At 36.2% G+C, this 12,951-nt stretch overlaps 1 protein-coding gene across 1 annotated transcript in view; it reads right to left on the bottom strand.

Moving 5' to 3' along the window:
- Positions 1-12,951, bottom strand: part of LOC138705176 (juvenile hormone esterase-like) — an 89,148-nt gene that overhangs the window by 73,839 nt on the left and 2,358 nt on the right. Inside the window, exons 2-3 of the mRNA XM_069833881.1 lie at positions 328-456; positions 75-231 (exon numbers count right to left, since the gene is read on the bottom strand). Of these exons, the coding sequence (XP_069689982.1) occupies positions 75-231; positions 328-456 (286 nt within the window). The remainder of the gene's footprint in view (positions 1-74; positions 232-327; positions 457-12,951) is intronic.

Genomic DNA, 12,951 nt, shown 5'->3' with positions numbered 1-12,951 from the left:
AAGGTAAAGAGGAAAAGTAAGAACAAAATAACAGCAACAAGAACTAAAAAAAGAGATACTACACCAAAACTTACCCAAAACTCCAAGTCGGTAGTTGATAGTGACAAGCACAACATCTTTGTCTAAGAAATATTCGGGGTTGTACATAGTACTAACCCCCGATCCGAAGTCAAAGGCACCCCCATGCAAGAATAGTATCACGGGGAAAGACTGGAGGCGGGAGAAAGTGGTCTGTAGACAAGAAATTAATATTAATCTCTGTTCAAAAAACTGTTTAACCATCTGAGATTTTAATTATTAAAATTTGTAAGCGACAAACTTCATCACCTGTGGAGTGTAAACGTTGAGGTACAAGCAGTCCTCCTGTCCAATTATTTGTCCAACATTCTGAATACACATGGGGCCATCTACAGTAGCATCCCTTGTCTTAGTCCAGAAATCTACGGGTTCAGGTGCCTGCGACAGAACATCAGTCCAAAATATGAATACATATTCATGAAAATCAGAACAGTATGAACGATTCTAGTTCAGCTTTTTTATTTTTGCAGGATGTATTTATTAGGTTGTATTCAAACAAACATTACATCTGACTATCTTAATAAAGAATATGCTTCTTCCCGCTTCTGTAATCTCCTTTACTCGCCTGGACATTGAATTTTTCCTTAGTAGTGTCTTGTAATAAAGCCATCCATACATCACCATTCACCCATGCTCAGATTTCATGTCACCTGTGGAGGTAAGGTGGTAGGCGCGTTGCCTGTTACTGCAATTACTACAGATAGAATATCTAAGTGTGCCATGACACTTAAATTTGTTTTACTTGGACGAGTCTACTAATTTATAGGGATATTATTTTGGGCTTCCATTTCTTCAGATTGTAGACAAAGATGAGTGCTTCATATACACATGACTTGATGGCTAGCAAATATGAAGGAGACAGAATAAATTCATTTTGCGAAAATATATTCAAGAACTTTATTTATTCAAACACCAAGCTCACCCCCACCTCAAGAATATTGGCTAACGTATACTATATAGCAGGATCGGCAAAAATGTCATCGTGGTCACTAGCAATAGTGACGTCGCAGGGGCAGCGCAGTAAAACTGTCTGTGTTCACCCCGTCCCTTCCGTCCACCTCCCCTACAACTCCAGTACGCAGGCATCTATCAGTGGCGGGTTACCTGATTACAATTAGATTGCTTTTTTCTCAAAACCTTCAACGTCTGTTCGGAAAAGTATGTTTAACGAAGAGTGAGAGGAACGCATTTCTTGTGCATATGGTGACGATGTAGACGCCTCTTGTGTTCTAAAAATTCTAATAGGCACGTATAAATCAAATATCTAGCGACATTAGGACATGTCATAAGATTATCACGAAATCATAGGTAAGTATGAACATAGCCAATTTAATTGAAAGCGGAAATGTATACAGTAGAAAATAAGGATAAAAATAATTGTCTTTTCGTAGGACTGGACGGGACAAGCAATTAAAACATAAACAAACTCATTTCAAATAACAGTTTCGGTACTTTTTTAATTAGTTATTTAACGACGCTGTATCAACTACGAGGTTATTTATCGTCGATGGGATTGGTGATAGCGAGATGATATTTGACGAGATGAGGCCGAGGATTCGCCATAGGTTACCTGACATTTGCCTTATGGTTCGGGAAAACCTCGGAAAAAACCCAACCAGGTAATCAGCCCAAGCGGGAATCGAACCCGCGCCCGAACGCAACTCCGGATCGGCAGGCAAGCGCCTTAGGCGACTGAAGTACGCCGGTGGCTGTTTCGGTACTAAAATATGATGAAACAAGCTATGAGTCAAAGGGAACCCCATGCTAGTTATGTTATTGCTTTGGAAATCGCACAATCATTGAAGTGCTATTATGAAGGACAGTTCATTAAAACATGTTTGAATAAAATTGCAAAATTATTTGCCACGAATAATCTGATGTTTTTAAGAGTATGAAGTTATCCACACAACAATACAAAGGAGGATAATGGATATTGAAATACTTGCTGAACGAGAAATAAAATCAAAGATGCATAAACAGTGGTATAATCTCTCGCTTTAGGTTGAAACACAGATATTGATACCGTAGAATTGGTAATGCTCATCCGCGGAGTTACGAAGTCATTGCACTTAAAGGAAATACAACAGGTAGAAATTATATAGAAGAAATGAATCTGAACATAAAGCAACTTGTATCTGTAGTAACGGGCCACCGGCGTAGCTCGGTCTGTTAAGGCGCCTGTCTGCCGATCCGGAGTTGCATTCGGGTGCGGGTTCGATTCCCGCTTGGGTTGATTACCTGGCTGGGTTTTTTCCGAGGTTTTCCCGAACCATAAGGCAAATGTCAGGTAATCTATGGCGAATCCTCGGCCCCATCTCGCCAAATATCATCTCGCTATCACCAATCCCATCGACGCTAAATAACCTCGTAGTTGATACAGCGTCGTTAAATAACCAAGTGAAATAAAAAAAAAAATAAAAATATCTGTAGTAACATACGGGATTCGAAATACGACTTCAAAGAGTCTACTAAGGGGGAGGGGTAATGTGTTATTAAAAGAACTGGAAATAAGAGTGGATATAAAACGTTGCCATTGTATGACACTCCAGATTGGCTTAGATTTATTTAAAATGCTCTCCATAGAAAATATGTGTAGTCCTATCACATTGGTCGCCTGCCGCTACCCTACATAGATGCTTTGGATATATACTCAATATATTTCGGAACACTTGTTTTCTGAACGAAAACTTGTAATACCTAAACAAAGATCGTGACTAGCAGACGAAAATTTACGAGTGGCAATTTGCCATCTCAATTGACGGAACATCGCTACCATATGCAACGGAATACACATACCTAGGCCAACTAATTTCCTTTAAAGACAAGACTGGAAAAGAAATAAGAAGAAGAATATCCTTAGCTTGGAAATCCTTCTTGTCCCTCCAGTTCATACTTCTGGATAAGACAATCATCAGAAGACTCAAATTCGAAGTACTACAAACCTGCGTCTACCCAACACTACTTTATGGATGCCAAACATGGTCGACAACAAACAGACAGATGAACGCGCTAGAAATATGCCAAAGGAAAATGGAACGAAAGATATTGGGAATAACTATGAGAGACAGAATTTCCAATGATTCGCTGTCCCAAATGGCATCAACAACAAGCGTCACACAAAGAGCAAACAAATTGAAGTGGAAGTGGGGAGGCCACATCGCGCGGATGAAAGACGAAAGATGGACATACAGATCCACCATGTGGGACCCGCGCACAGGAGACCGGCACAGAGGCAGACCAAGGAAGAGGTGGGCAGACTTCTACACAACACAAGCAGGCCAACAATGGTCCAGAATAGCAAGAAGCAGGGGAACATGGAGAACAATTGGAAGTCGACTACAAACGAAGACAGTGCCAGCCACAAACAACATCCCAAGTTGACTCAGTGAAAGTGCATTCAATATAATAAAAGTGTTAGTGAAATCAAATTAGTCAAAGTGACAGCGAAATCAACTCCAACCAGACAAAGAAACACTAGACACGACCTAACGCGGAGTAGCTCACCGCGTTAGTGAAACAGAGCTACCCTCTAGCAGGAGGCCTTTGCCCTTCAAGGGACACATTAGGCTATTATTATTATTATTATTATTATTATTATTATTATTATTATTATTATAATTTGTGACGTATTTCTTTAGGCTATTGTAGCAGAGTAAAAATTTGGTGAAATAAAATATAATCTGTCAATCTGTAAATCAATACATCAAATGCTTGCATTGAGAGTCCGCTACTGGGATCCGAACGGAGCGCTCTATACTTCTCGATTGATACAGTATTATATCTTATGTATTGCGGCTTGCGTCCAGTGATGTCATCGTGAGTACAAATTTACCGACAGCTGCTATACAGAGATGAAATAAACCACAGATGTCGTAGCATCGCTCCATTCAAAGTCTTTTTTACTTGGTTATTTAAGGACACTGTATCAACTACTGGGTTATTTAGCGTCGATGGAATTGGTGACAATGAGATGGTGTATGCTTAGCAAGATGAAGCCGAGGATTAGCCATAAATTGCCTGATATTCGCCTTATGGTTGGGAAAACCTCGGAAAAACGCGTAAGTCTGGATCAGCAGGCAAACACGCTACCTCCAGAGCTATGCCGGTGGCTCCCCATTCAAAGTTCATTCATCATAACCAGACTGCGGCTTAGGATCACCAATTCGCGAGACTGAAGTTTGGAACACACTGATTATACCCTTGGGGTGGGATAGCACTTTGAAAGTACAGTTGATTTCGTAAGAAATACATTACCGCCTTTCTAATTCTGCTTGGCGTAGGTCCTTGCAATCACCACACGTGCTTGAGATCCTGTGAGTAAATAAGTATGGTTTATTTTTTTTTTTTCATTTATTTATTTCATTATTTTTACATGCATATTTGTGTTACTGTTAATTTAGCTGTTTTACAATTCACACTATTGAGGAATATGTCAAAAATTGAGAGCATTAAGCATTCTCTTCAGAACGAATTTACTCGTATAAATGAATACGGAAAGGAATATTTTCTTATTAAAGGGAAAAACACTGGATTTTGTAAATTGTTAAAAAAGTATAAGGTCAGATGGAACTCGATTCCTTCAAAAGTAGTGTAATAGCAAAAGACACATGGAAAATATTTAATTATACAGTCAAAATTGGCCTTCAACATCAAAATCAGACATAAACCATGACAAAGAATTTAATCGAGATTTGTGTATAATGTTGGTAATACTAACATTCCTTTAGAGTTTCTTGAAAAAAGTTATTTTAAGTGAAAGTAGGAGATATTTTTCTTTTGATATGTTGCGAATGTATCTTGTAATTGGGTGCATTAAATTGTGAAGAAATATATTTTATGTAAGTACTGAATATGGTTTTTCTTTTCTGCTCATATACAAACGGTTATTTTATATTGTTAAAACTTGTACAGTATAATGTAAATTGAAACATATAATGTTAGGCAATTATTTTTGTACTAGAAATGCGCTCTATATATTATATTTGTAAACGTGAACATTTGTTTTGTGTCCTACTGTGACTGAATGTTTACATGTTGAGGCAAGGAGTAACTGCACTTTCAATCTCCCATTCCCCTCAATCTACACAATGGTCAGTGCGTTCGTACTTAATACGTTTTGGTACCCTGCGCCGCACTCTGATCATAACCATTCCAACATAGGCTACAGTATTTCCCTCCAACGACACCATAATGGAATTCCAAACCTTAATATAATACGTAAAAATTCAAATAAGTCATCAGAATGAACCACTGAGAAGGATTCGTAAAATGTGTGACAAGTACAAGCGTATTATGATTTTGAAATAACAGTACGCTGAAAACAAAAGAACACGAGCAGATTTTATTTAAAAATCATCTTATGAAAAGAGATGCCCTAAAAATTTAACAAATGGTAATAAATGACATAGGCTATTAATATGGACAAAAATATATTCACTGAAGCATTGTAACCGATACTGATAAAGTGAGTTCACCAATCATTCTTAATCATTCCTACGCAATTTCGTAGTTAGTCCTAAGTGTGGTAAAGTTGGAAGGGAAATAATATTAGGAAGTTATAAACCTTGCCGCACCTAACACTATCTCGAACTAGGAATCTTGACCCATCTAACATTGTCTCGGGCCGGAAATCATGGTGCAACTAGCGCCATGTCGAAGGTCAGTTGAGGTGACCGTGGCGTATCTCGGTATCTCCCGTTCGACTCCAGCTCAGGCTGATTACCAGATTGGATATTTACTGAGGTTTTCCTAACTGTAAGGTTAATTTCAGGTAATTCCTTGGCGAATTCATGATCTCATATCGTAAAGTACTCTCCTGTTATCACCTAGTATATTGACGTTAAATAAGCTTGTAGTGATACAGCGCTGTCAAACAAGCGACTGAAAACCTTCATGAGCATTGGCCGGCTTACTGTGGTTCGTATAATCTCTCAGCCGTCATTTGGACTTATCGCATAGGCCTACATTTTCTTTGCGTAACAAATTCGGCAATCTAGAACAGGATATAATTAGATCATTCTTTACCTTAAAAAGGCTGTAATATTGTATGTTAATGAAATCTGGAAAAACTTTGTTGATATACGGCCTTGGATTGTCATGCAAGCACAGAAAATTCAATGGTCATGAGTTCATATTTTATTTTCTTGAAATATTTTTTAAAGATATGAGCAATATTACTCATAATGCCCAGAATTAGAAACTAACAACTTTCTTTCTGGATTGTATCCAAAAAGTGTTCCTTATGGCCTCGAAATCAGGGCACTTTGTTTTATTCATAAGCTGTACTACATAGCCTAAGTATGTCAGTTTTGCACAAGTTCACATTCAGAAGCCATTTGTATGCGGTAAGCAGCTCTAATATTATTTTTGGCTTACGAAAATCGAAATACAAAAGTGGTATGTATTGAAATATATTTGCTTCATATAACTGAGCTTAAGTTCATTTCTTTCTATTTATTTGACATTTTATAAGACCTTGTTATTTATGGCTGAAATTTAACAGAATTAATGGAACTTTCCAATTAATGACAGCTAATGCTTGAGGACAGTTCACTAAACAACAATTCTTCAGGAAAGTATCTCCTTTACAGTCGTCGCTGGCAACCTAGATGGTCGCTGGGTAGAAAGTCGGGATCATTAAAACGAAGCTTGTTTTCTCCTGCCAGTCAGTGCAGCTGAACTGACTCTGCTTTTCAAAATTGTCTTTAAAAACAATAACAATTTGTAAAAGTGCCAGGATGAACCGTATTGGTCTTCAGGATCTCTTAAGTGTACCTTAGATATTTTTGACACTTTCAGTGCGGAAATAACCACGTAAATGTTTGCACTTTTCTGGAAACCGCCTGCTGCCATAATAACACCCTTTCTTTAAATCCCATATAGTTAATTATAATGCATATAGTACATTGATAAAATAATATGTATTGTCAAAAGGTCAGTAGCAATAATAATTAGTATATCAATTTTCTAAAATCTTCACTTTCTGTAAAATATTTTTTTCATTTACAAATGTCCTCAGTATTGGTATCCATTTCACACCCCTCATTCTAATGCCGAGGTCAAGAAAGCATGAGACTCTACCTCCATGCTCCCCAAGTGCCTTTGTGGCATGTGAATGGGCTACCTTAGTATCCATTTCAATTTCAACGTCATCTCACAATTTCAAAATAAAATATCGGCTTTAGTGATCGGGATGAGCCTGACTCCAAACATTGTAAACATTTGAAATTAGTCTTTCACGGTGCATTATATGCGTCGAAATGAATAGCAGTAGGCGTTTAGCATGTGAGGAAGTTTGTACGGACTCGCAGGACGTATGCGCAATAAAAGCATTTAGGTCGCCGGTAGCTGGAAAAAATGAGGGGATCCATTCTACCAGCTATCAACGGGCTAACAGGTTAGGTAGAAATCGACCGAACAGTCTTCGTCTTGCATGTCTCCATTGCGTAACGTTGAGGTATTCCTTCCAGCAAGGTAACCTGTCAGGCTACCAGATACCAGCCAGGCTTCGTCTTGTACGTACCCTTACTTGAGCAGTAATGTGACCGCAGAGATGAAACCTAAGACTAATTTTTCAACAAAAGTATGAAGTATGAATAATTTTGTAACTTATGTAGTAGTAATTAATTGCTCTTAAAAATCGGTCTTTGCTTCACGGTTAATGTTTCATTCTTTGACTTCTACATTTTCAAAAATAATCTTTGTAGCTGAAGAATGCAAAACGAACCAGTGTAGTATATTGTTGAACTTCAATCAGATTTTTAGACGTAGGCCTAATCTTTATCATCTACATAACACTTATCACATGAGAGCTTCTTTATTTTATCAATGTGATATAGGTAATTGTCAACACTTGATAAAATGACGCGCGAAATCAAATCATGACGTATGTTAAGAAGATAAAGGTCACAATTCATAGAAATTTTACACATAACAACGATTTGCGACCCTCGATGACATGTAATCACTCTTCTGCTTATTATGATATACACGCTATCAGTATTATATTTATTTTCACTTCCATTTATGATACAGATGAGAGTCATGAACGTATACAACGCACAACCAATGCAAAATTAGCCACAACTCGGCTAAAATTTTTTACTCTGCTAAATGTACTCACAATCGTAGTAGGTAATAGAAAATTATTCAAAACACTGTTAAAATTTACTAACAAAACTCAAAGTACTTATAACCTAAGACATATAAAAGCATTCAAAACTCAGTTGTAATTTACTTTTAATGCTCAACGCACTCACAAATAAAAAAATATTCAAAACACATTTATGATCTATGATCTAGTAACGAAAAACAACGCTCTCAAACTTCGCTAGTATCAAATTATACAGAGAAGTTACAGTTTAGTAACAATAACCAGTGCATTCTAAAATGTATCAGTAAGAGAACATTCAAAACATCATTAAAAATTACTAACAATACTCAGAACACTCATAACCACATAAATAAAAAGTTATTCACAACACTGTTATGATTTAGTAACAAAAGGCATCATACACAAACTTCACTGTTATAAAATTATTAGAAAAGAGTTACATTTTAGTAACAATAACCAATGCACTCAAACACATCAATACAAAATTATTCACAGCTCACTTATAATTGCTAATAACACTCAAAATACTCACGACCCGCACAAATAAATATTTACAACACAGTAACAAGAAATAAAGCACTCAAACTGCATATAATTATAGAGCAGCCATAATTAGTAAGAATGATCAATGCACTCAAGAATGCATCAGTACAAAATTATTCATACCTGAGTTATAATAAACTAACAAAACTCAACACACTCACAAAAGGAAAAATAAAGTTATTGAAAATACAGTGACAAGAAATACAGACAAATTTCACTAACATAAACTTATTCAGAGCACAGTTATAATTTAGTAAACATAACCAATGCACTCAAAATGCATAAGTACAAAATTGTTCACAGCTCAGTTTTAATTTACTAACATTATTCTAAACACAACCGCAAGAATACAAACCCTCGCAATTCAGTTATCATTTATGAAGAATATTCAACGCAAAAAAAAAATGTAAAAAAATTGCACAAAATTGTGTAAAAATTGTAGAAAATTACTAAATTGTAAAACTATAAAAATTTGTAAAAATTGTAATTGTAATATTGTAAAATGTTGACTTGTTCCACATCTTAAAGCTTCATTGCTCATGTAAGATCTATGGAATAAAATAAATGAATGAATGAATGAATCACAACCGCCCAAATACTGCAGAAAATTATTCACAATTCAGTTGTAACTTAGTATTAACATCCAAACTGCTCACAACAGCACCAATACAAAATTAGTGAAAACTGAGTCATAAATTAGTAAGAGCACTTAAAGCACTCAAACGCAGCAATACAAAATCATTCGAAACAGATTTATAATACAGAGTGATTTATATAGAACTGACACATTTCTTTCATTAATTGTTTCAAAACGAATTGTGCTAGCGACAACTTATTATATCTAAAATGTAGAGGAATTTTGGGAGATTATTTACCTCTATAGCAAATGTTGAAAATGTCCTCCATCCTGCATAAGGCACAACTCAACACGTCGTTCTATGTTACTGGCCACTTGTTAGAGGACTCTGTTGTCAATAGTTTGAATCTCCTGTGTGATGTTGTGCTTCAGATCGTCAATGTTTGGGGACATGTGGCGTAAACTCTGTCTTTTAAGTAACCCCATAGAAAGAAGTCCGGCGTTGTCAAATCCGGAGATCTCGGTGGCCACAGGATCCTGGAAATTATTCGGTCGACAAAGAAACTTGCAATTAGTTCCATGGATTCATTTGATGTATGGCATGTAGCGCCATCTTGCTGAAAATGTCCTTGACTCAGCTCTACATCGTCCAGTTGCTCAACGAACTCCATGAAAATCAGTCGGTACTCTGCAGTGTTCACAGTCTGGTTAAAAAAAATTGGCCCTTTTCACTCACCAGAGATCCAGTTGTTTCCAATTTGTTTACCAGTCCCAGTATTGTGTTTCTTTTGGGAGGATTGCGAACACCAAATTCTCTCTGGTATGCCCTTTAAGTAGCTGTAATTGAATTCGTAATCCAGTATTGCTTCACAAGGAAGAGTCGTTGATTTAATGTGTACTGCATTTTCACGTTGATACAAAATGTCGAAAACAGCTGCCAACAATAGGAATAAAACATAAACATCTGCGCATCTAGTGCAGCCAACAATAGGAATAAAACATAAACATCTGCGCATCTAGTGACAAGGAATCGAAACTCCAGAACATTCTGCTTAATTTGGTGCTAAAATTGGGTCAGTGCTGCCAACAATAGGAATAAAACAAACATCTGCGCATCTAGTGACGAGGAATCGAAACTCCAGAACATTCTGTTTAATTTGGTGCTAAAATTGGGTCATTGAATGAATTTCTAACGGAATAATTAAAGAAAGAAATTTGTCAGTTCTATATAAATCACTCTGTATAAGTAGTTACAATACTCAAAGGCTTCAGAACTTCATCAAAACAAAATTATTCCCAGCGTAGATATAATTTAGAAACAGTACTCAACGCACACACAACACCATCAATAAAAAATTTGTCACAACTCGTTTAAAATTTAGTAATAACACCCAAAATAGTCACAGCCGCACCAAGACAAATTTGTTCATAACTCATTTACAACATAATGACAATTCTCAACGCACTTATAATTGCAACAATACAAATCTAATCACAACTATAATTTAATAACAATACACAGCGCATTCGCAACAAAATCAAAACAAAATTATTCACAACACATTTAAAAGTTGCTTACAATACTCAACATACTCACACCCGTAGCAATAGAAAAATATGCAAGACAAAGTTAAAATTTATTTACAGTACTCAACACACACACATCCGCAGCAATACAAAATTATTCACAACAGAGTTAAAATTGACTTACAATAATAATCACACTCTCAACTGTACCAAGACAAAATTATTCACAACTCAATTTTAACATTAAAAATACTGAAACAATATAAATTTGACAATACACCTATGATGTAATACTACACAACCCATTAGTAACCACATCAATACAGTTACAATTTTTTAACAATACTTAATGCGCTCATAACCCCATGATTATAATATTATTAACAACACGGTTTAAATTTACTTACAATATTCAATACATTTATATCCACAGCAGTACAACATTATTCACAACACAGATGTAATTGACTGGCAATACTCAACTCAGTTACAATTACACCAATACAGAATTAGGCATATTCATAATAGAGTTATAAATTAGTAAAAATACTCAACGCACTCATAACAGCATAAATATAGAATTTATTCAAAACACAGATATCATGCTAACAACACTCAACAAACTTACAACCGCACAAAACAGAATTATGACACAAATACAGTATAATGTACTAACAGTGGCGGTAAGTCCTATGCGTTCAATGGTTCAGAGAACCTCTAGGAAAAAAAATTAATTGTTTAAATATATTTATTTATAATTTACACTATTATTCTTTGTTTCTTGCTCATCTTTAATAAGTTTACTTGTCGCTCTGATGTATTTTTTTCGTATGAAAATCTTAGAGTGCTTCCGAGGTTCAATTTCTCTCTGAACCTCGTCGAGTCAGCTTCTGGACTTCAGTGCGGGGCAAGAGTCAAGGGGGGAAATGCTTCATGGCAAACTTATAGTTGCGCTGTTTTTTGGACCAACACAGCTGTGGTCATTTGATCGTGAGATCGACACGCGAAAAACTTCGTGATGCAAACTGGAAGTTAGCTCCAGTCTGTAGCTGAGATAACGTGTTTAGCACGTGTACGTGTGTGTTATTGACTGTTGTATTTATTAATGGTTTCTTACAATCCTTTAAATGTCGATTTAGTCTTTCTTGGTGTTTAGTCTTAATATTTTCGTCTGTGTGTAACCAGTATTCGTTTCCAAAGAAAATAAATAGTGCTCAATATCTTTTACAAACAAATTTTTCAGTTTTAATCTTGGAAGATAAGTGTAAAATAAATATGCTTGGAAGGCCGTTACCTCAACTCGATTTAAAACAAGCACAAGCAAGCGGAGGTAAAACATGTAAGAAAATATAAAAGAAATGGCTGGATTTGCGGTTGTGAATCTCAACTTAATTTTTTTGTGAAGCGTGCCTGCTGTTTGCTAAGGGTAAAGATACGTGTTGGACATGCACTCATGTGTCAAATTTAAGCCATTTACTTACTTACTTATTTACTTACAAATGGCTTTTAAGGAATCCGCAGGTTCATTGCCGCCGTCACATAAGCCCACTCTCGGTCCCTATCCTGTGCAAGATTAATCCAGTCTCTATTATCATATCCCACCTCCCTCAAATCCATTTTAATATTATTTTCCCATTTACGTCTCGGCCTCCCCAAAGGTCTTTTTCCCTCCGGCCTCCCAACTAACACTCTATATGCATTTCTGGATTCGCCCATACGTGCTACATGCCCTGCCCATCTCAAACATCTGAATTTAATGTTTCTAATAATGTCAGGTGAAGAGTATAAAATGCATGCAGTTCTGCGTTGTGTAACTTTCTCCATTCTCCTGTAACTTCATCCCTCTTAGCCCCAAATATTTTCCTAAGAACCTTATTCTCAAACACCTTTAATCTCTGTTTCTCTCTCAAAGTGAGAGTCCAAGTTTCACAACCATACAGAACAACCGGTAGTTTAACTGTTTTATAAATTCTAACTTTCAAATTTTTTGACAGCAGACTAGGTGACAAAAACTTCTCAACCGAATAATAACACACATTTCTCATATTTATTATGCGATTAATTTCTTCCCGAGTGTCATTTATATTTGTTACTGTTGCTCCAAGTTATTTGA

This window comes from Periplaneta americana, chromosome 8, assembly GCF_040183065.1.
Source record: "Periplaneta americana isolate PAMFEO1 chromosome 8, P.americana_PAMFEO1_priV1, whole genome shotgun sequence".
Lineage (NCBI taxonomy): Eukaryota > Metazoa > Arthropoda > Insecta > Blattodea > Blattidae > Periplaneta > Periplaneta americana.
Note: the sequence above shows the minus strand (reverse complement) of the source record. Positions and strands in the feature narration are given on the sequence as shown.